This window comes from Oppia nitens, unplaced genomic scaffold, assembly GCF_028296485.1.
Source record: "Oppia nitens isolate AA-2021 unplaced genomic scaffold, nextdenovo-longstitch-racon4-pilon3 scaffold4_pilon_pilon_pilon, whole genome shotgun sequence".
In the NCBI taxonomy this organism is placed as follows: Eukaryota; Metazoa; Arthropoda; class Arachnida; order Sarcoptiformes; family Oppiidae; genus Oppia; species Oppia nitens.
In genome coordinates, this window is record NW_026533232.1 from 4174878 (window position 1) to 4202394 (window position 27517).

General features: G+C 20.7%; 2 protein-coding genes across 2 annotated transcripts in view; both read right to left on the reverse strand.

Moving 5' to 3' along the window:
* Nucleotides 1-14383: 14383 nt before the first annotated feature.
* Nucleotides 14384-15453, reverse strand: LOC128960248 (SH3 and cysteine-rich domain-containing protein 3-like). Its single transcript, XM_054306320.1, has 4 exons — nucleotides 15362-15453; nucleotides 15174-15256; nucleotides 14592-14781; nucleotides 14384-14500 (listed from the first exon to the last, which is right to left on the reverse strand). Exons 1-4 carry the CDS (start codon nucleotides 15428-15430, stop codon nucleotides 14384-14386), a joined length of 459 nt encoding a protein of 152 aa, XP_054162295.1. The 5' UTR covers nucleotides 15431-15453.
* Nucleotides 15454-16671: 1218 nt separating this feature from the next.
* LOC128960249 (uncharacterized) overlaps nucleotides 16672-27517 on the reverse strand; it is a 28944-nt gene continuing 18098 nt past the window's right edge. The window contains exons 5-6 of the mRNA XM_054306321.1: nucleotides 20408-20836; nucleotides 16672-16856 (exon numbers count right to left, since the gene is read on the reverse strand). Of these exons, the coding sequence (XP_054162296.1) occupies nucleotides 16672-16856; nucleotides 20408-20836 (614 nt within the window). The remainder of the gene's footprint in view (nucleotides 16857-20407; nucleotides 20837-27517) is intronic.

Sequence of the window (27517 nt, forward strand, 5' to 3'; positions counted from 1 at the left end):
TTAGAACATTGATTGACAATCATTGCCATCGAATCACTGGTTATATCATTACTAGAGTTATGTTTCTTCGGGAATTCCCGAAAATTTAATATTCATTAAATCGTCGGGAATTTAATATTTATAGAAATATGGCAACATTTTAAATGAAATTAACGTCTATTGTTTTTCCCGATTTTCCCGATTTTTGTTGTTTTTTGAGAAAATCCCGAAAAACCCCGAAAAACAGTATTTAAGTGTGTTTTTTCCCGAAATTCGCTAAATATTGATTAACAAAAACTAAATATATAGTCAATACAACATTAGCAACAAATTCAAAACTATATTAACTTAAAAAGCAATGAAAGTGACGCAAGCGTACATAAAAATCACAAAAAATATTGTAATTATTATTTGATATAAAAAACTGTAATTTTGTAAAATATTATATTTAAGTATAATATGAAATATTTGTATTTTTAGTAAACAATGGGTAAAACAAAGAGTAGTTTAAAATCTAAATTAAATTTATTTTTAAAATCAAATAATGAATTAAAAGTTGAAAATGAATGTGTATTTTGTATGGTTTGTGTGAAACAAATAATTATTTCCGAAAGTAAATACAAATGCCGTATCAATGAACACATGTCGAGTGCATCACATCTTAAACACCGAGAGATTAAAGCAAAAGGTGATCAAAAAAGACAACAATTGCTATCAGAATCAATTAAAACGTTAAATCAGAAAAAAGATACTGAAGACTATTTTACAATGCGATTGACTGAAACACTCATTAAATCAAACATACCTTTTCATAAAGTAATGTCTCCGGCATTAAAAGGATTCATTGAAGAATTTGTTTTAAAAGTGGTACCAAATCAGACAACACTTAAACGATATGAAAAGCCATTATATCTAAAAGCTATTGATAATATCAGAAAAATTGTTGCCGAAAATTATGTATATTTTATAATAGATGAAACAAAAGATAGTTGCGATCGAAAAGTGTTTAATATAATGGTTGGTATATTAAATGGCGAGTATAGTAAACCAATGATAATTGATGTCGAGTTCATTGAAGACACTAAACATAACACAATTCAAACTGCATTTTTAAATGCTTGTCAAATACTTTGGCCTCAAGGTATACAATATAATAAAGTGTTACTTTTAGTCACAGACGCCGCATCATATATGAGGACAGTTGGTACCAATTTAAAGATTTTTTTCCCGAAGATGTCTCATATAACATGTGTTGTTCACGCATTAGATAGAGTGTGTCGTAAAATACAAGAAGAATATTCTGAATTAAATATATTTGTTTCTTCAATGAAAAAATGTTTATTAACTTCGAAATCAAAAGAACTACTTTATAGAGAGACGACTGCTCTCCCGTTACCTCCTATTCCTGTCATTACCCGATGGAAAACTTGGTTAGAAACTGTTATGTTTTATCGCACAAATTTTGTTAAAATTGAAATGTTTGTCAATAGTTTGAAACAGGAAACTAACAATCAGTCAATAAAAAAACTTAAATTATTAATAAATGATATAAAATTTAAGAATCAATTATTTGATTCTGAAAATTACAAAATATTAATTGAATCCACAAAACAACTGATGTCTTCAAATATACCAATAAATGATCAAAAAAGTATTATTGATAATACTGTACAGCAATTGTCTGGTTTTGCTAAAGAAAAACTATTGATGTGTTTGGCAAAGAATAAAGATTTGGAAGACTTTTGTGATTCACAAGACTTTGAGACAAAATGTTTGACAAGATATGCACCGTTAAAATCAGTGGACATCGAGCGCTCTTTTTCTGAATATAAGAATATTCTCACTGATAGAAGACATAAGTTTACTAAAGATAATCTTAAATATCATTTTATTATTAAATATAACCAATTTTGTGACAACTAAACTATATATGCTAATTATAATGCAAAAAAAATAAAATTTATTTCCCGATTAATCTCCCGATTTTGTGATTTTTTACTCCCGATTTCCCGACCGATTTTGGCCATTTAAGCTCCCGAAAATGCATAAGTATAATCATTACATTATAAGCTATAATTCAATTTATTTCATAAGTAGTCTAATAATTGATTTCTAATGAAAAAATAATAATTAAAAATCAATTTATTTTTTATGTAGATTTGATTAAACTATAAATTACCAAATTATAACAACTATTGCAAAAATAATAGTATTAAATATAAGCATATATAACTTAAATTTTTAAATATATAATTTTTATTTGATTACTGCAAATAATAAAATAAAAAGTGATATAAGATTAGACTATAAGAATTTATAGTAGAATTTTTGATTAAATTTTATTATTTATTAATTTTGATTATTTTATTTTTGAATGTAACAAACAACTTAAAGTTTAAAACGTAAAATAAATAATTCATATAAATAAGTATATGCCATATATACTATGGTATATGACATACAATTTACAATTTAAAGTGCAAACAATTTCACTTTTTGTGGTATAATATGATTGTTATGTGTCCAGCATTTGCAAGAAAATTCAATTTATTAATGAATGTAAAAAAGCTTAGAAATAAAGCTTATATTAATACTTACTTCTGGTTTTATATTGGTTTTATCGAAACTCAAATTTACAAAATAATGTATGAAATAATTAAATAAATGCAAACATAAAGTGATTTTTAAATTATATTTTATACTATAATTTTGTAAATAATTTATTTTATTAAAATATCTTTTGATTTTATTTTGCTTTATATAAAATGGTTATCTTAGGTCTACCGATTTTTTCATAGTTTTAAGCATTACTAAAACAGTAAAGTCAATTAAAAGATATCTTACTATCCTATCATCCCTTCCCAACAGCACACACCCCTTCCTAACCCTCCAAACCCACCCAATCTAACCTAAAAACATAGATTTAAAGTAATCGTTTTAATAATAAAAATTGTATGACTTTCGCATTACATATAATGCATGTTTTTAAACGCGCGTGAAAATCGATGGACATGAGATAACCACGTTTAGCCAAAATAACAATATTTTATAAATTAGCAAATTAACTATTAATTTTAAATATTTTAAAAAATATGTAAACTATTAATGTAATATTTAATAATTAAAAAAATACTGTATTACGAGTTATATAAATTAATATAATAATTAAAAATAAAGCTTTAAATAAAGAGTATAATACTGCTGTATTATTTAAAGTAAATGTAAATTAAACAATATTATTTTCTTTTAATATACTGTTTTAATATAGATTTAATACAGAGTATACTTTTATTCAAACATAACAAGTTTTTTTTAATGATTATTTTATAAACAAAAATTTGCTGATTTTGTATTAAATTCTTAATGAATTTTATAAAATATTTTATGAATTTCTCAATTTATTTTTGTGTTTATAGATTATATACTGTGAAATTATAAAATAAATAATATTATAGTGTATAATACATAAAACAATACATAGCTTAACTCAATCGTATCGTATTCAAGAAATAAAAAAAATAATTATAAATTTTTGTAATAATACATTATAGATGAAAAGCGTTTTAATTAAAAGCATTAAATGCTTTAGTATTACAACAAATATATTTATTGTTTATGGATTAAATAGTTATCAATCTTTGAAGTGAATTTTATTAATAGAGTTATATTTTTGAATATTAATGAAAATCTATTTTTTTGAATAAGGATTATAAAATTAGTGATTCTTTTCAATTATAGATCATTTAGTTTATATTGTATAGCAATTCATCAAAAATGTTTTCATAAGTTATACTACAGTTTGTTTGAATACATAAGAATCTAACAACAAGTCGAGTGAAAAATATGCTTAAAAAGCAATGTTTTGTCAAATATTTGACTTTTTGAAGTTTCTTTTTATAAAATTCAATATATAAAAAATATAAATTTGAATAAAATTTAGTTAATTTTGCTGATTTATTTTAAAAAATTTGTGTCATCTTAAATTACAAATATAAAATTATATTTATCAATTTATAAATATCATGTAAATAATTTATTATGTTAAAAAAATGTACTAAAATTAAATTTTATATTATATTTTTTATATTAATAAATTATTTAATTTATTTTGCTTTATGGTAGTTTATTATGATTTTCAACAATATAACAATATTGCTAATTTAGTTGAGTTTTATAATTATTTTATTGTTCAAGTAATTGTTTTAATGCTAATGTAGTGCTTTAATACTATTATTATAATACTGTAATATTAACATATAATTTAAATTATAAAAAGTATTATGTTATATTCATATATGTGGGTTAATATATAAAATTTTATTACTATTATTAAATTAATATATATTTATATTTTTAGATAAGTGAAATTAATATAATCAAAATTTCAAAGTGATATCTCAATTATATAATGTTATATATACAATAAATTTACAATAATATTTCCATTTTTTAACCTATAATGTTAAAATGAAATGTATATATATATATTAATTTTAAATATATACTGTATATACTGTATATGAAAGTAGTGAGTGTTACTGATATTAATTATTATTATTATTATTAATATGATTTGTACATATGATGATATATTTGTGGATAAATTTGAATTAATAATGTTTTTATTGAAAGATTAGTTTCAATTAAATTTTTATAGTTTGTGTCTACCTTTGGGTTATAATTTATAAGTAAATGCAATGACAAGTGCTGTACATTCAAGAAATACATTCATTGCTAAAGAAGCGATCGATAGATATAACATGTTTTGGACTATCAATCGATACATCCCTTTGTAAGCCATAACCTGATGTCTCTCTAAAAACTGTTGATTAAATTTTTATGAGTTATTTATGTTTTAAAATCTATTTTAATTTGAATTTTTGTCAATGTATAAGATTTTTTATTTGATAACAATATTGTTATCTATACTTAAGTTATATTAAAAAAGCATTATTCAGTTATATTTTTATTATAAAATCATTTATTAATAACAAATTTAATTGCAATTAATTAATTTTATATTAATATTTAATTAATACTATATTAAACAACAATATTTTTATTTATAATTTATATTTCAATTTCCGTGTTTTATTAGATTTTTTTATAAAATATCTTATTATTAATATTAATATAAAAATTTTCAAATTACACACATTATATAATATTTTACATGAATTCTTTAATAAATAGATTAATCAATTTATAATTATTATTGTTAATTATTGTATATTATTATATGTAAATTATAAATATTAAATTAAAAAAAATAAATTTAAGGTTAATAACAAAACATCGAAATTTGAGTGATACTAAACTATACATTATTTATTTAAATTACTTTTGAATTATAAAAATACTTTTTCTGTATAAATTAAAAGTAAATTTATTTATTTATATTTTTTGAGGAATTGATTTTGTTATGACATTAAAGATAAAATATATATATATTGTTATGATTGGGTTGAGTGAAGATCAGGGTTTTAAAAATGATAGGCATAAACAATTGATGTCAATTTTGGTAAATACCTGCCCTCCTTTGCCATTTCCTGGCCATCTATTTTTATGTGATGACACCTATTATTTTAATTATATATTATTAATTAATTAAAAACATTTTTTTATCATTATATTTGTTTGGTATACCTTTAATTATACAGTAATTTCATTGCAAATAAGTCTATTAGTTGTATATTTAATTAATAGGTAAAAGCATTAAATTACGTTTTTTATATAAATAGTAAACTTTTAAAAATGAAAAATGCCAACATTTCTGGCATCTATTGGTCATTTCCAGGGCAGAGATTTATTATTCCTCGTGAGGATAGGGATCTGATGGTCAACTTATCTATTGTTCCCAATGTTATGGTGTAAAAACTAGAGATCACTTGTCCAGCCGTTATGAGACCTAAAATGATGATCCGATCTGCAGTTGTGTACAAAGGCTAAGCTATGGAGAGATGCTATTTATGTGTATATAATTTCCTAACAGTAGTCGCAGCTAATGATCGGAAATGTATGAACGATCAGTCAATGAAAATATATATGCTGTGACTGTAGCAGAGGTGAGACTGGGCTCAGGTATGTATTACATACTATCATATGTGATCTGTCAACTCATTCAAACTATTCAATCAGTTTCTCTCATTTCACATACATATACCGTAACAAAACTACAATATATTGTATGTCATGTATTCACATACATAGTCAGTGTTTTCTTATTAAACATAAATCAAAAATTTCATTTTTGTGTTGTTTTTAATACAATAACTAATATATAAATTTTCAAAAAATAAATACACAAAGAATTAGTTAAAATTAGCTAAAATTAATTCAAGTATTTTGATTCACAACAATATAAAAGAAACTCAGACTTTCTCAATGCTTTTTATTTGTGAATATTGCCATCAATTTAATGCCAATTGAAAGACATAACAAATATGTAAAGTTGTTTCCAGTCTATAGTTTCATACAAATTATCATTTGTTTCGTTTTTACAGCTTTTTCTGTGATTTACAGTGTTTAACAAAAAAGTTGATATAAATTGTCGTTAAAATATATTATTTTTTTTGTCAATAAAAATAAGATTTCTTTAGTAGAAAAAAATCAATTCTACAAATAAAGAAAAATATATTGACTTAAAAATTGTTTTAAAAAATAAATTAATTGAAAAATAATAATTTTTTAATAGCCTTACTTTAACAAATAGTCTTATTATGATAATATAATGTTTAATATAATATATAAAAAATTCATTACAAAATAATTTTATTACATGTATAATAATTTTCTTTTATTGTTAAAAGTATTTATTTTTTAGTCAAATATATTGCTAATTACAATATATAATTAAATTTATTATAATGGAAATTAGCTTTTATTCATCGTAACATAATTGTATACTATTTGATAACAGTTAATATAAAAACATAAAATATATACATAAATATATTATTATATTCTGTTAAAATAACTATAGTCTATATTACAATATATTTATTAATATAAATAAGTCTTATTTATTATAATATATTTATTAATATAAATAAGTCTTATTTATTATAATATATTATTTGTATATTAATTTCAAAAGTTTAATATAAAAATACAAAACAAATCATGCGGTAAATGAATAATTTTGAGATACGGTAATAGGTTTTTAACTATAATTTCTCAATAAAACATTAGTCTCTTTTAATATAGAATTTTTAAAGTCTATTGATTTTATTTTTTATGAATTCATTCAATTCATCCTTTCTTTATAACTTATAATGATTTCAACGAAAAAAAATGTTTTAATTTTCTGAGAAAACTTGTATACAATGTGTGATTGTAATAGTGATTGTGTAGTAATTTGTGTGTAAATAGTGTTGCAATCAATTAAATTGAAAACATATTTCATGTAAATATATTAATCCTAAGCTTATATACATCTTTCTATTAATTTCTTGTCAAACGATTGAGAGATTAATTCAAAGCTATGAGTAATCCGAGTAAATGACACTATTTTAGGATACATTTCAATCGATTCTATCGTATTATTATATCATATAAATGATAACAATTATAATGTCAATACATATTGTTCAGTCATAATTGATATCATGACAACTATAGACTATAGAAAATTATATTTTTAATTAAAATCTAAAATCATTTGTGAAAGTTAATATATTGTATCATAATTATTACTACAGTATAATAATCATATAAAAATAAAACATTATACTAAACAACTTTATCATTATATAATTAACAAAACAACAAACACTGATCTATATTTTAGATATTTAATTATATTATAATTAATTTATACAATATATTGCATAATCTTTAAACTTATTATTCTATTTGTATTGACTATAATTTAATTAAAAAGAACAATAATATATTTATTATCTTAAAATTAATTATCTATTTTTATTTATCACAATTTTATAATACAATGTGATAATAGAAGATATTTTTAATATAATTATTAATTTATTTGTTTAAATATTTACATATTATATTTTATATATCAATAAATTGATAAGTTTATTACTATCTTAGGGGTGGTTCACATATTACGTTCGCACTTGAGGGGAGGGGGTTGGCATAAGCGAAATTTTGAGAACGAGGGTGAGGGGTAGAAACTTTAAGAACGTTCGCACAGTTAATATTTTATTTCTTAGTGTTGGGGGTAAGCGGTTAAGGACATACGAACGTATTTTTTTAAAATAACTACATGCGAACATAGGGGATGGAAGGGGTCTAGATTTTTCTAAAAAGTGCGAACGTAATATGTGAATCGCCCCATAGTTTTTATTACTAGCAAAATATTTATTTGCTATAAATACTTTTGAATAGCACTAATAAATTAAATGTATATCAAAGATATAATCAGAAAAATCTCATTAAGATATTGACAACTCATATAAAAACCAGAATAAATCAATCAATTGAATCATAACATCAAAATTTTTCTCATCTCTTAATAAGAGACTCTTATATTGAGTTCTTTGAGAAAATGATGGCACATATGATAACTATATAATTAATGTTTGGATAACAGCATATTTGTCGTCAAAATCGCAAAATAAGTTTAATTAATCATTACGTTTATCTTATATACTATATATAGTATTTGATTAATACCAATATCATTGCTTTTAATAAGAGTGAGTTATATACTATAGACTATAGATTACCATATATTTTATATATACATTATTTGAGAGCTTTTCATCAAAATATAAATATTTTATATTCATTTATTTATAAGAAGATTATCATAAATACTTTGCAAGAATATCACAATATTATCAATATTTAGATAAATGCAATGTTTGTCACTCACTCATCACATCAACAAATACTTTACAATAAAATATACATATATTTAGTGTACAGTACTTAGAGATGGCAAATATAAATTTCTAATAAACTCTGAGAAAATTTCAAGAAAATTTTTCTGAATTAAATTTCTATAAAAATTTTACTTTATTAATACACTATGAGATCCACATATCTATAGAATTTAGATATTGTAATACTATATTAATCATACATCATATACCTGATCATCTCAAAAGTTGAATAAAGGTTAATACTTTTTAAAAAAATAGGCTATGTAGTTTATTTCCAAAATAAATATTAATTATTTTTATAACATTTAAAAATGAATATTTAATTTTTTAAAAAACTACCTAGCCTATTTTTAAAAATTAAGCTCATTTTTGATATTATCACTGAGTCATATACTGTATGTACACCAGGCTTTCTTATTGTAGGAAAAATAATTTTAAATAATTTATTTATAAATATACAAATTAAAAAAAACTAAGAATACATAAAAATATTTTTTATAATAAATTTAATACAAATTATTTTAAATAATAATTATAATAAAAATTAATTCCACAATATTGTTGAATGTGTTCTTTAGTCAACTTTAATCTATTTTTTGTAACAATGTTTTTAAACATTGAAAATGATCTTTCAATGTCAACTGTAGTTAACGGTGCATATTGATAATCTTGAGACAAAATACTTGATTTAGGTTTTCGAAAATCTTTTATTGATGGGTTTTTCTTGAGTGATTCTTGTAATTTATCATAATCTGTAATATTATTTTTAAGTTTTAATTCTATGTCATCTATTACTTTAATTTGTTGATCAAATTTTAATCCACTTTGTTCCAAATATTTAATTTTATCCACCAAATATATATATTTAGAGCATTCATTAAATTGTTTTAATAAATTTTCATTTAAAACAAAGTCTTTTAATTCATTATTTATTATTTTTGTTGTTGTCTAATTTTAATATATATGATTTAATTTTGTCAAAATTAGTTGTATAATATTAACAACAATTAATAAATGTCCCCCACCTTGTAGGTATGGGTCTTTCAGGTAATTTATTATTACAATTATCAATAAAATGCTGTTTATTTTTATATGAATTTTTAAAATAAGTGTTCATTTTATTCATAAAATTGTCAACTAAATGATTATCTAATCGTATTTTATCACAAACTCGATGAAGAGCATGTGCTAAGCATGTGACATGAAGTAGATTTTTAAATTTTGACTTTGCTTTTTGCATTGCTAAAATCATTGCTGATTTTCATCTAACATAACATAAAATTTATTATTTTTGAAAATTTCTTTTATTTTGTTTGTAGTGTTTTTGTAGACTTCGTCAACACATTTATACAATACTGATTTGCTGGAAATGTTATGATTTGTATAGTCCGTTAAAAATGAGCGCAATTCATTGTTGTCTAATTTATTAATTGCAATATTTGCCGACAAAAAAGCCAAAACAAATCGCATTCTAAATGTATTTTCGTCTTTGACGTTAATAACTGTATTTAAATTTTCAGTTGATTTACGCTTATTTGTATTTGAGTCACAATTTTTTAAATGTTTTTGCGTTGATTTGTGTTTATTTATATTGCTTTCGCCGTGTTGTAAATCAAAGTTATTAAAATACATTTCACATGAATTACAAAATTGTTTGCCATTATGTATGGAAAAGTTGATATCATTGTTAGTTATTTTAACCATTTTTTCAATCAAAACTGAATTTTGAGACATATTTTGTTGACTTATTATTTAAAAATCTCAAAAATTCACTATTGCTATTCATTTTATTATTAATAAAACAATATTACTATTATTAAAATTAGTTGTAATCAATAATTTTTAATTAATAGCTATTATTTGTTGTAATATTTACTTCACAATTGATTTGTTCACATATTATACAAAATTTATCATTAATTTGTTTTAAACTATTATTTAAACACAACTTTAATAAATACAATTATTATATATATATTTAATTCACAATTGATTTATTCAAATATTATACAAAATTTATCACTAATTTGGTTTAAACTATTAATTAAAACACAACTTTAATTAATAAATACTATTATTATATATAAATATTATATTTACAATTGATTTGTTCACATAATATACGAAATTTATCACTAATTTGTTTTAAACTATTAATTAAAACACAATTTTAATTAATAAATACTATTATTATATATAAATATTATATTCACAATTGATTTGTTCACATAATATACAAAATTTATCACTAATTTGTTTTAAACTATTAATTAAAACAATTTTAATTATTGAATTTAATTATTATATATAAATATTTACTTCACAACTGATATATATTCAATATAATATAAATAATTATTTCAATATTTATAACAAAAATGTTGTTTTAAACTAAAATATAATCACATGATATATAACTCATACTAATGTAAAGGTAAGTATACCTACTTGTGATAAGACATGAATTTATTTGTTTCAATACTTTTGTTTACATTAGTGATTAACTCTCCTACGATAAGAAAGCCTGATGTACACTACATTACTATAAGCACTACAAATTGGATCCCTATATATAAAATTAATATAATTATCTTATTATAATTATAGTTTTTGTAAAATTTTAGTCATAATTGGAGTTTTAGTTAAATGGACTAATTTTACTTTGAATATTAATTAAAATACTAATATTAATGTTTAGTTATTATTTGTAATTATAATATTTTATTACTAAATAATAAACTTCGAGACAATAAAATTAACAAAAGGGATCCCATTGACAGAAATTTATCTATTATTTTAGAATTTTCTCATTTTAGAAAACTAACTGTACTTTAATTATAATCTATTTCATAACAATGTCATAACTAAAGTATTGATTATTAGTTATTTAAACTGTATTAAATAGTTGTATATGTATTGAACCGACAAAATAATTTTTTAGTTGGAAATCAAGACACTAGTAATAACAATGGCATAAATTCGATACACTTTTTAAAAGTTTGTTTTGGCAATGCTGTCTAGTAATTTCAACTAATTATTTTTAATACAAAATATTGCATGTTATTATATTATTATTATTATTTAATAAATTAAAATATATCATTATTAATTTTTAATTTTAGATACAAATTAATATAATAAGTGAATTGCTTAAGGGGTTTAAAATAAGTTGAAAATTATTATAACTATCATATTATTGACTTCATTTATTAGACTACAACAGATATTCAAAAATAATTAATTAATTAATTAAGTAAATCTCAATTATTTTAAATATTATGATTATTAAATATGTTAAATAACTGAAAAATTATTTTGTAATTTATAATTGTAATTTTATTTTAGTATAATTTGAAATGCAGTTTTAAAGCAAATTATTAAAAGTTTTAGTAAAATTAACTAACTTATAAAATATTTACAGTAATAACATATTATATTTATTTAAATAATTAATTATAAATAAAAATTATTATACAGTAATACATAAAACAAATACTGTATTAAGACTATATTATAAAACTATTTTATATTCAATTATTATAAAATCACGTACCTTTTACATTGACCTTTAACCTTTATATTTTTAAACCAAAGTACTTATCTTTAAATTAACTAAGATATACTACATTTGTTTAGTTCAAAATAAAAAGCAAAATATATAAAAATAATGTTTAACTTTTGACCTTTTTAGATCTCAACCATTTTTATATTATTATTTGTGTCAAATGTTAATGAAAATTATTAGTATTTCTATCGATACTAAAGTATTAAAATATATAAATATTATATAAAAATTTGCTTATAAACGAAATAATATTCATAATATGTGATAATAATATAAAACGTATATAACTTACGTATTATTTTATTAATTAAAATTTGATTCTCTGTTTTGGGGTCATTGATGTCTTGATTTGACAAACAGTGTATTGCAATACATTATGTTATATCTATATATCAATGCGTTTAATAAGAATTTTTATATAATGTATTAATTATAATAAAAGAGAAACCATTTAAAGTGTGACACAACCGCTGTTAAGTGGATCTCATATTATAAGACAAGTAATAAAATATGAAATGTCGTGCTTTTTGTTACAGAAAATGACAATTTCTTTGCTGACATTTGTTGATATTATTTATAGTATTAATGGTTATTATAAAAATCATTTGTTTTATTTTTTTGTCTTGATTTGTATTGCAATAAACTTTCAATACACTAAAATAACAATTATTTTTATTTATTTTATAATATATATCATTTGAAATGTCTTATACATTAAAGTTTTGATAATTTAAGTTAAATATAGGGCAAATAAAAAGCTTCATAAAAATCTTAAAATGTTTTACTTTTAGTATTTTTTAGTAAACTACATACTGTAGTATTTAATTTACACAAAACAAAAATTTATGTTAACTCTGAATAAAAAAATTTGAAAAAACGATTGAAAAGAGAAAAATGAAAGAAAAGAAATCATTGATAAATGTTTGCCATTATATTCATATTTATATACTTATTGTATTCAGCAATTCTATAGTGAATTTTTTGTGCAAATTCTGTCAAATATATAAACATTTTGTCGGGTATTGAATGTAATTGACATAAAAATGAACTCTTATGTTGATTTTGATAATAGATATAATGATACATTTAATGAATTATTTATTTGTAGACACTTTTTTATAGTAACAATGTGTCCACAAAATTTCGACATTAGTTTGAAGAAAAAGTTATTTTTTGTTTGTTTGTTCATATGCTGTATAAATGTATTAAACCAATGATTCAATGATTTCATATAAGATACTCATTTAGTAATATTATATTATTGCATTAATATTAGATGTAATAATATTTGTTACTATTATTATAATAAAACTGTATTTGATTTGGTCAAATAATGAAATTATATACAATTATTTATTTGTTAAAATAATATATTTTACATATCTAATTAATAATTAATTTATAATTGACGAAATAAATAATTAACATATTAATAATTATGAATAATTATAATTATTTCACATTAAATTTTTAAGTCTAAAATAATTTAATTATAATTATTAACACTTATAAAAATAACTACAGATAAACCTAGACATATATATACTGTATTTTTATCATAATTTATATATAATGAAATATAATAAAATCATTAACATAATATTGTAAATTATAATATTATTACATTTTTATGTAAGTTTTTAAAATATATGTTATTATTGTTTATAATAAACATTAGAAACATGCAAAATATCAACAATTGGTTAATAAATATACAAAAATGTTAACTAATTTAATTTATATATTCGATGAAATTATTTAGTAAAACGATTATAATTTGTATAATATATTGTAATTTCTATTTTATTTGACTTCAAAGCTCTTAATATATTTTTATAACAAAAGTATATTTATTTACTTTGGTGTAATTATTTATAACAGATTTATATTATAATTATTAATATTATTATTTTAACAATATATGATTTTTATGTAAATGTGCTAAAAATATAAGGCGTTTTAATTTATAAAAAGGCGTTTCAGGCAATTAATTGATATAAGATATATCCTGTAAATATTTAATAGGACAGGGAACTATTTTGTCATTAATACCTGTCCTAATCATTATAATGCCGTCCACTTCCTCGACCACCTGTATGACAATCTATACAAATTAATAAAATATATTTAATTAATAATAAATTTTAAATTTGTAGCTATAAAACAAATATATGGGAATATTATGTATGAAATACCTGTTCGCGCATTAGTTTGATACCAATCTCTCCGTCATTAACTTGAATTGTATGGCAAACCTGAAGTGGTTTCTCTCCGGGAAATAATTTGGTCACATAATTGGATGGAAAGTAACCTTTTCTGCCCAAACACTTTCCCTGCCACCAATCCGGGTCAGTCGTGTCCACTACCGTTACTGTATAACCAGCCCTTAAAGGTATTTAAAAAGCATTTTTATTTCCAAAATATATAAGAATATTATATTTATTATTTTTAATATATTAATTCATTTAATTATTATTAATTATTAATAAATTATGATTAGTATATTATGAATGAGTGAAAACGTTAATAATTTATAAAATATAAAATATTTATAAAGGTATGTAAATGTCAATAATGCTTCAGAAAGACAAACAAAGAGATGACCTAAATTCTGGTATTACTTTGACATACACTTTAAGAGTGTACTACTATTAAGCATATATTGAATACTTCATAATTTTTATGTTAAATATATATAAATCACTGTTTGTTAGTAAATAATATTATATCTATAAAAATGTTAAAATAAGTGATAATTGATGATAAATAGGTCTCACTTGAGATCCAATTCGTCCTGTTGTCGACTCCGGAAGTTATAGAGAACGACAAATATATTTGTTGGCAAAAGTCTTTGAGGTTTCTAATTATTGATATAATTTAATATGAAATAATTTATTTAGATATCAACATTAGGAAATAAATGAAACATAATTTGATTGAATATATATAAACAAATCATATATACCGGTGAAGGACATGGAGATGGAGAAGCACTTGACTTTTCATTATTGTCGGGCAAATCAACAGAACACATATGGTTTTGTTTGCCAAACAGGAATCGCCGGTTGCATTGTATTGGACTCTGTGGGGCTTTGGATCAAACATTTCATTTGACTAAATATTTTCAAATTTTAATTATTTAGATTAATATAGCTTTAAATTATATTAAACTATTGACAATAAAATATAATGATTTATGTGTATATAAATCACTAGAATTTTTATTTAAACACTAATTTAATATAATTATAATTAACATTTGTCAATTTTTAATATAGAATATTATAGATGAATACTATTAATATAATTTAAATTTGTTTTAATATTTCCAATTTATTCACTTCGATTACTTAAAAAATTATTTAATTAATAATAATAGCATTTAATGAATTCAGATATTATTAAAATAAAAAATGATTGTTGAAATTTAAAAAAAATTTCTGTTAAACCACTAAACTATAGTTTTTATACAACTAATTTATAATTGAATGAATTCCAAAATATTTAATTGATTATTTAGAAAATTGTTTGATTTATAATTAATCTCTCTATTGTTTAATATCTTTTATAAAACTATATAAAATAGACAAATGATATTAATTTAGACAAAAACAACTTAATATTAGTGTATGTTCTCTATGGTATTATATTTTTATAAAACAGTATATATTGATATATATTGAAAAAGATTAACTAATGCTCTAAAAATAAGAATCATTTATAAAACTACATAATATCTAATATACAGACATAAAGCAAACATTGCACTCTACTTATTATAAATTTATTATATTTGAAACAAAACTCATTCCTCAATTGCATTCAATTAAATATTTAAAATAATCATGCAAAATGCATATTTTTTTATCATTTTTATCAGTATCACTATTAGTTTATCATAAAATTAATATAAATAATACTTTTTGGTATAATATATATTATAAATAAATAAATTCTTCACATAATTATTCTATAATAAAATAGGATATATTATATATTTCTGATTATACCTATAAAATATAGTTGTGAGAGATATCAGTGTGATTTGAATTTTTAATCAAATTATATTGTAGATTATACAATACATTTAATATTGATTTTTATTTTAAATATAACATTAGTTTAAATACTGTATATAAGATTATTTACATACATTGTATATAAAAAATAATATATATAATGAATATATAGATAAATATATTATAAAATATTGTTTGTCATATAAAAAAACTAATCAGATATGAGTTATTTTAGAATTTGTTGATTAAATGTTATTTAAAATAAATGATAAAATATGACAAACGTTGGCATACATTGATTGTTGTAAGTGTTGTTGTATTGAGGCATTTGGTGCGACACTTGTTTGCGACAACTGAGGACATGCTCTGTCGACTCTGGACTGTCCAGTGATAAACTTTTCATACGTAGAGACAGTTTCTTACGTTGAGGACTATGTGGGGCTGTTATCAGGAAAAAGAGCCAATTAGTTGACAACAAACACCTTAATTGGTTACACATATGTTTCATCTGATGTCTCCATTCATTAAATTATAATTATTTGTTACACAGCTTAGACATCAATGCCTTAACTCTCAATTAACTTAAATTTGAAAGTCTGAAAAATTTTATATCGTAAATATTATAATAAAATAAATATAACATGAATAATATTTTATGAATAAAATCTTATATGTAAATTTAATTTTACAAAATATCAAAGTAAATAAAATATTTTGAAACCAAAGTATATTAAATTAGATGTATTAAAGTACTGCATATAATATAACAACGTTAGTGTACTTATAATACAATATTTAACTATTATTCACTTTACTATATTTTATTCAAAAAATTTTGTAAGAAAAAAATTTAATTTAATATATTAATAAATTATCTATAAATTTTATGTTTAAATCAATTTAAATCGTTAATATATTATATTAGAAGTTATATTTTAAACTGTTTGCAAAATAAGTAAATCAAATAGTCTAATTTTTTTTTACTTATTTTGTATATATTTTATACTACAGTATATAGTATATGCAATATACAAATAAAAAATGTATATTTATTACAGATATACAGACATTGTATAGTATACAGTATATATTATACTGTATATAATAACTATTAATACATAATATACTGTATAATATAATATATTATATCATTCCCAATGCATGGCATATTGTATCTACAGTATATATATTACTATTATTCATAAATCTTATTTCATATTAACCTATTTGTGAATACAATTTATATCCGATTGTTTTATTGTGTATTTAATAATAAATAATTTTATGTTTGTTGATAGTTGAGCTATTGGTTGAATGTAAATTCGTGTCAATTATTTTGTTATGTTTAATGTAAAAATTACATGCAATGTCTTAGTCATTAAAGTATATATAGTTGAGATTTCCGTAAATTATATTATTAGTGAATATAAATATAATTATTTATAAAAACTGCATAAAGACAATACAATAGATTACAAGCTATTTAACTTAAAAACAATTAACAACTTGTAATAATATTTTGAGTAATTAAGTATAATAAATAGTTAATTGACTTTTAAAGTTTAACATATAATTAAAAATGCATATTATAATTCATTTATTTATTTTATAAAATTAAAATGATTCAAATGTTATGAATTTCAAAAATTTATAATTAATTTATTCATGTTATTCGTTAATGTTTATTATTTCAAATTTATTAAAAATTAAATAAAAATGCTAAAATATTAACAACTATATATTAAATAGAATTTAATAGTTGGTTATGACTATTAATATTATTGTAACCTAATATAACATTTTATATTTAAAAAAAAACTTTTAATCTATGTTTAGTAATAAATAATTGGTAAATAAAAAACTAAAAACCTCTAAACGTCTTAATAATTTATAAATATATTATACAATATCTTATATATATATCATATAACAGAAATGACTTTCGTATTCACTAATCCCATGAATTTCTTCAATTGTCTCAAAACGAAATATTCTGTGCATTTGTTTGCAAAACCGGTAAAAAAGCGATGTTATATTTTGTGAGATAAATAAATAAATATATATATAAATTGCTGTTATATTACTTCCTGTGGACAAGATTTTCATTTGAGATAAATTATTAGACAAATAATAATATATTATCGTTTGTTTTTATAACATTTTTGACAATGGGTTTGAAGATTTAATAACAAAATATTGCCAAATAATATAAATTGTATGATATATATTATCATGATAAATATTGTAAAATGTATTGTATTTTACTTATAATATTTTACCATAAATTATCAATATTTTTAGACAATATCATTAAAATTGATTACAGCATTTGTTGTAACGTATGTAACGTTTGTACGTATATAATATATAGTATAATTTTCAACTATTATCGAGTAATATAATATACTTAAATTTGCAGAAAAGTCACGTATATTAAACAATATGTGATATACAGTACTTAGCATTAAATAAAACATCTTATTCAACATACATATTGTTTGTTTATAAATATATTTACAAAAATATACAAATTAAGAAAAATTATTAATTTTTGAATGTTTATAAAAAATAATCACAAACTTATTACAGTCGATTATAAAATTGTTAAATTATTAAAATCATTTTTACCAAATTTACTATTACCATATAATTATAATGATATAAAAATTAAGTTAAATATTAAATAAATAACAAATAATAACTTTATATAATATAAAATTATATTTATAGACTATATTTTATTTAAATACTTTTATTTTCCAGATATACTTATAAATTATATTTTTGTAATGATGTAACAAATTATTCACTTACTCCTTAGAGTCTAACTTAACACAAAGTGTAATAATAAATACCGATAATAATCATAGAAACTAACTATAAATTATGACATTGTATTATACAGTATATGATAAAAAATATTTGCATAAATTAACTATTCATTAATTGTCTAAATAATATTTATAATTAGTGAGAAACGCCTATTTAAAAAAGTTAAACTTTTGCTTATCTATTTAAATGAATGAAATTGTAGTACATTATTGATACATATACTGTAATACAAACTAATATATAAGTTAGACATATCATACTTTTACATCATATTTATAAATAATATTTTAGATTTTCTATAGAATTATAAATACAGTATTATATTACTAAACATTTGTTAGTTTACTACTACTGTATAATATTCAATATAATGTTTATATCATTATGTTTTTTATATTAAAATAATAGCTCTTATGATAGTACTATACTACTGTACTTGATGGTAATGTATAAACTAAATTATAAACCACTAACTATAATATACTTTTTATATGATTAACTGCTTAAAGCTTACAGTATATGGGGCCAATTTATACAACAACTACGTGTTTGTATAGTATGTTATATTTAAAAAAAAGTAATTTATCATGAAATAATTAACATAATTACCAGAAAGTTTAATAATTATGACATATATTATAACATTATATACGGTACATATAAAATATGAATACACATTTAAACTAAATATGGCACACTAAATAAGTGCAAAACTATAGAATATTCTATACTATATTAATAATAGCAAACATTTACATCTAATTAAAAACAGTCCAATACCTAAATTATATTGTATTTGTCAGATAAAAATATAGTTAAAATTTAAATGTAATTGACAACAAATATTTATTTGAAAATGCAATGTTTATATTGTACTGTATTTTTATGTTAATAATCTATTTTATTTTAATATTACAATAACAGGTTTTTTACTTATATTTAATAATTACATACTTTTAATTATGATATATATATTTATATATATATATATATATATATATAAATAAGGTTCAATGATAATATATTTTATGATATATCAATAATATGAAATATTTTAATTGTAATATAAAATATGTCATTAAAATAAATACAAAACATTGCATTTTATATGTATTAACTTTAATTCGTGACAAAACAATTATATATATAAACAAAAATACCTGAATATGCGTGAAGTTGTGTTTTAACTGCCAATAGATATGATGGTGAAGATCCTGATGACGAGGCATTAGATCGCGACCTACTATGAGGTGCAGAGCTTTTCTCGTGCGTAATGATGGGTGCGATCTGTCGATTGGTATTTTCAGTGGTTTCCGATGAGATTTCAACTATGGGTCGATTATTCCATCGATTGTCTGCCGAAGATCTCTCACATCTATCAGGTCTTTCAATTCTTTCTGATCGTCTGATCTCATAGGAGTCGTCACCACCAAAGATACGTCTTGTATCATAAACTTCTTCATTTGATAGACTGACTATATTTGACATATGTTTAGATTCATAAAATTCTTCAGCAGTTGACAAACGATGTTGAGTTGGATAGACATCACCCAAACTGTCACCCATTGTATCCAAATTTGATTCCAGAGCTATGTTTGTAGACAAATGTCATCATATTATTACTAAAATAGTGTTTATAAAAGTTAACTATAGTTTGTGTCAAAAATTTAATATTTTTTCTAAAAATAATAGTTTATATCTAAATTCTTTAATTTTACAAACATATAATATAACTAATTTTACTTAAAACCCGCTGTTTTCATATTTTAATATATTATTTCAAAAACGATTTCAAAAGCGATTGTTTGATTATTGTTTAAATGTTTAAAGTGTATTAAGAATTGGGAATAAAGTGTAAAACATATGAATTGGTTAAAAATGTAATTTACATAAATAAACAACTATTAATAAATCAATGAAAAACAATAAAGTAAATCTTAATAAATTAACAAATATATTAATAATTTGTCAAATAAATTTTAAATAAATTATCTAATATTTTATTGGAAAATCAAATTTTTATATTTTATTTCTTAAAAAATTATAAATTTAAATTTTGAGTGTTTCACTAAAAATTTATTGATTTAGCAACATTTTAATCTTAATTTCATTAATTTAATTAGTAAATTTAATTAAAAATAAATTTAAATTTCATTTAGTTAAATTTCCTACTAATTTATAATTTGTTATATTATAAATTATAAAGTATTGTATATGTGTTTAATTATGTACAATAGGTGTGATATAAAAACAATTTTCAGCACTTTTTTAAATTTTTGACGAAATGTACAATTTTGATGATATATTTAAGAAGAATATATAGAATTTAAGTGACAATTATAAACCCAAAGTATGGACCAATCGTTGACACAAATAAAACCATTCAAGACATATACAATATATTTCAATTATCATTGAAGTATTAAAAATATAATATAATACTCTACAGTATTATAAGTTGCAAGTATTTAACTGACAGTTCAATACAATATTTATCTAACAATACTTTATACAGTACTATACTATTGTAAACTATATTAGATTTTTTTGCTTTTAATACTTTTTAATAATTGAGTGCTTCTTATGAAATGTAAGTTTATTCATATAAATAATTGTATTTTTAATGTAAAATATTTTAAAATAATCTTTCATTTAATTACATTTTAAAATTATATTTAAAATCCATTACCGGTACATAAAAAGTATATTTAAAAATAAAACTAAACATAAAATATATAGCAGATATAAAATAATTGAAGTCACAGCTCGTGTTTAACACATTTTTGTAATTAATTGTCTGACATTTTTGACATAACAATTGTGTAGAAAAAGTAGTAAAACTATTAGAATATTTAATTAAATTAATCAAGTTTTAAAACTCTAAATTAACACTAATTATTTATTACAAACATAAAAAATATATTATATGGTAAACTACAAAAGTTACATCAAAGTTATATTTCATTTAACTCATAGAGCAATTGTAAATGAAACATGATTTTGTTATTATAAGTTTTTTAAAATCTAAAATTGTAGATTTAAAATGCATTATTTTAGTAAACCGTTAAATATTAAAATAATATAAAATTGGTCAAAATATTCTAATATTAATACACAGAACTATACAGTATTTTAAGTGCGAATAATATAATATAATTTATATTATTTTTATAATCAATTATACTTAGAATAAAATTTAGATTTGTAGTTAATATTTTTTTGTAAAACATTGTATATACTATATATAAGTATTTATATAATCTTATATAATAGTCACTCCGTTTTAGATTTTATATTAATACTAAACAAAATTAATATTTTACATTTATTTTATTTTTAATGGCAATAAATATTTTTTAAACATTAAATAGTAAATTATGCTTTGATTGGTTTATATTGAATGAGTTAAATTATTGAGCATGAATGTGCTAGCTAATAAATAATATAAAAATTACCATGATGACTTAAAACAGACTAACTCGTATGTCAAACATGAAATCGGATTTATATTACTATCAATTAAACCAAGATTTAATTGAATATATCAAAGTCATAATTAGACTAATTAGACAGTAATATAAACTAATTAGGCTTTTTATCACTAGTTGTCACATATTAAAAATGATAACAAAATGCAAAAAAATAGTTTTTTCTGTAAAGCAAATGATTTTTATATATGTATTTTAACCGTTATATTTATGTAATCCTTTAACGTTGAAAATACGGGCATTTTTTAAATAAAAAACTTATTTACAATTCTAGTATTTGAGGATAAAATAAAACATTACTATACTTTTATGTCACAGTTTTCGATAGTAAACTAAATAGTTAAATAACATAATTGAAGTATAATTCAACGATAATTGTATTAGTTCTGACCATTTAAAAAATTACAAAAATTTAATAATAATAATAATACATTATTATTATTATTATTTAATGGTAAATGTTAATTAAAATATTTTTTTATTAAATGTTGTGATCATACTGTAGTTATAACTAGAGTTATGTTTCTTTGGGAATTCCCGAAAATTTAATATTCATTAAATCGTCGGGAATTTAATATTTATAGAAATATGGCAACATTTTAAATGAAATTAACGTCTATTGTTTTTCCCGATTTTCCCGATTTTTGTTGTTTTTTGAGAAAATCCCGAAAAACCCCGAAAAACAGTATTTAAGTGTGTTTTTTCCCGAAATTCGCTAAATATTGATTAACAAAAACTAAATATATAGTCAATACAACATTAGCAACAAATTCAAAACTATATTAACTTAAAAAGCAATGAAAGTGACGCAAGCGTACATAAAAATCACAAAAAATATTGTAATTATTATTTGATATAAAAAACTGTAATTTTGTAAAATATTATATTTAAGTATAATATGAAATATTTGTATTTTTAGTAAACAATGGGTAAAACAAAGAGTAGTTTAAAATCTAAATTAAATTTATTTTTAAAATCAAATAATGAATTAAAAGTTGAAAATGAATGTGTATTTTGTATGGTTTGTGTGAAACAAATAATTATTTCCGAAAGTAAATACAAATGCCGTATCAATGAACACATGTCGAGTGCATCACATCTTAAACACCGAGAGATTAAAGCAAAAGGTGATCAAAAAAGACAACAATTGCTATCAGAATCAATTAAAACGTTAAATCAGAAAAAAGATACTGAAGACTATTTTACAATGCGATTGACTGAAACACTCATTAAATCAAACATACCTTTTCATAAAGTAATGTCTCCGGCATTAAAAGGATTCATTGAAGAATTTGTTTTAAAAGTGGTACCAAATCAGACAACACTTAAACGATATGAAAAGCCATTATATCTAAAAGCTATTGATAATATCAGAAAAATTGTTGCCGAAAATTATGTATATTTTATAATAGATGAAACAAAAGATAGTTGCGATCGAAAAGTGTTTAATATAATGGTTGGTATATTAAATGGCGAGTATAGTAAACCAATGATAATTGATGTCGAGTTCATTGAAGACACTAAACATAACACAATTCAAACTGCATTTTTAAATGCTTGTCAAATACTTTGGCCTCAAGGTATACAATATAATAAAGTGTTACTTTTAGTCACAGACGCCGCATCATATATGAGGACAGTTGGTACCAATTTAAAGATTTTTTTCCCGAAGATGTCTCATATAACATGTGTTGTTCACGCATTAGATAGAGTGTGTCGTAAAATACAAGAAGAATATTCTGAATTAAATATATTTGTTTCTTCAATGAAAAAATGTTTATTAACTTCGAAATCAAAAGAACTACTTTATAGAGAGACGACTGCTCTCCCGTTACCTCCTATTCCTGTCATTACCCGATGGAAAACTTGGTTAGAAACTGTTATGTTTTATCGCACAAATTTTGTTAAAATTGAAATGTTTGTCAATAGTTTGAAACAGGAAACTAACAATCAGTCAATAAAAAAACTTAAATTATTAATAAATGATATAAAATTTAAGAATCAATTATTTGATTCTGAAAATTACAAAATATTAATTGAATCCACAAAACAACTGATGTCTTCAAATATACCAATAAATGATCAAAAAAGTATTATTGATAATACTGTACAGCAATTGTCTGGTTTTGCTAAAGAAAAACTATTGATGTGTTTGGCAAAGAATAAAGATTTGGAAGACTTTTGTGATTCACAAGACTTTGAGACAAAATGTTTGACAAGATATGCACCGTTAAAATCAGTGGACATCGAGCGCTCTTTTTCTGAATATAAGAATATTCTCACTGATAGAAGACATAAGTTTACTAAAGATAATCTTAAATATCATTTTATTATTAAATATAACCAATTTTGTGACAACTAAACTATATATGCTAATTATAATGCAAAAAAAATAAAATTTATTTCCCGATTAATCTCCCGATTTTGTGATTTTTTACTCCCGATTTCCCGACCGATTTTGGCCATTTAAGCTCCCGAAAATGCATAAGTATAGTTATAACTTATAATATAATGACCATATGCTGTACTTTATAGTTTAGTCTATATAATTTATATGTGATATATTTAATATATTATATATTATATTATAATTTATAAATTACTGTAATCCAATATTGTCATTTATTGTTATATTATCATACATACATTGTAACTTTTGTAAAATATATTTAAAATTTTTCATTAGTTAAAGTTAATTAAAAATATAGTCTATTATACAACAAACACGTTTAGAAAATATTATTGTTTGGTTGAATAACAAATGAATCACAAAATATTGTTTTAGCTCTAAATATGCTCTTAACTTAATATATAATATTTATATCAAAAAGTGTTTGACACGGTTTTTTCGATATAAATCATAGTCATAGTCATAAATTTAGAATAATATTAATTTAGATATATAGATATATAGACAAAAAATATAGATTTCTATATGAATATTATATACTATAAAATTATAACATTTTGTTATTTTACATACGGAGTCAATGAATATCTGTTTTGTGAATCAATAATACAAAAATTAATATCTAAAATCTGTTGATTAGATCTCTAAAAAATAATAGATTGTCTGTCAATTCTACTGAATTCATTTGCTATGCAAAAGTTTAGTTTAATTGACAAATTTATTTCTAATAATTTTAATTAGTTTTAGTAATTTTTTAGTTAATAGTAACCTTATATTTAAATTAAAAAGTGTAATAGTAAACTAAACATACAATAAAACTTTTAATGTAATAAGAATAAATTTGTCAAGGTAACTATATATTTCATAGATTATGAAAAACTTAAGTAAAACATATAACCCATAACTTTAATTGCTGTGAAAGCTTTGAAATATATAGTATAAACTGTGTCCACATTTTTGAAAGAAAATTTCATTGCATTCCTATTTATTATACAATACTTGATGTTCTGAATATAAATACTTAATATTCATAAAACTGTTATTTTTCTAAACCTAACACATAGTACAGTATATTTAATATAATGTTACGCTTTGTGTATAATAATTGAAAAATTTGTGACATTAGTGACCTACACATACAAGAGTTATATATTAATACTATACTATCGCTGCAATTCATAAGAGATGTACTTTTGGACACCGATTAATGGATAGCGTGTATAGTTGTTGTTAAAACATGTATTATTATTGTTAATAATATTATAATATTATTATAATCAATAAAAACGAATAAAATTTTTGATTTATATATTATAATATTATTATAATCAATAAAAACGAATAAAATTTTTGATTTATATATTATAATACTATTTCTATTTCTATTTAATGATTTGTTTGAAAATTTATACCAATATAAGATTTGGGATGTATAGCAATAAAAAGGTTTATATTCATTACAATTGCCTTTATACATGCCTGTATATGTAGGTATTGTATTGTATGTGTTATACTATATGTATAGTTGTACTCCACTATTATTACCACACAAAAGCTGTACTAATGATACAAAACTTAAGTATCCATTAATCTAAAGAAAAATCGACCGAAAAAACAATTTACACACAAATTCTATTAAAGTCTGTCAAATACTGCAATGAAAATAATTTTGATATTACTTTAGTTTTGAACGTTGATTACAATTATATATAAATTTTATTTGAAAACATTATGTTTCAAAAAAATAACAGAATATTCCTCTCAAACAACATACTGTTACAGTATTACAAGTCATTAGTCATATGCAAACATTTAACTTATGCCATTCATACATGCAATATATGATATTCATTATAATTATATTAATATATATTTTATTACAATATATACATTTATATAATAACATCTTTTATATAAAATATGTTATATTCCATTAATGATTAGATAAAAGTACTTATTTTAACTATTGCTCAATAAATAAGCATATAATTCAAATTATTAAATAAAATGTAAAATGTTTTGCTAATAAAACATAAATCAAGTCATAAAAGATTTGTTATAAATTTGTCAAATTATGATCTATTGGTGTGTTTTTTATTAATTCTTAAAAATAAAAAGATTTTATTTTATAATGAATAGTATTCATTAAATAGTTGTATTTTCTTATATTCAATATTATAGTTTATGCTATTATCATAATTACAATATCATAATATTAGAAGATTATATTTTTAAATAGTCAATTAAAATCCTATACAATATTTTACGTCAATCAACTTAAAGTATATTTTAAACATATCTCCCATTATATAATACATAAGACATTATTATATTAATACATGTAATACAATAATAATTGTATATAATGTTAT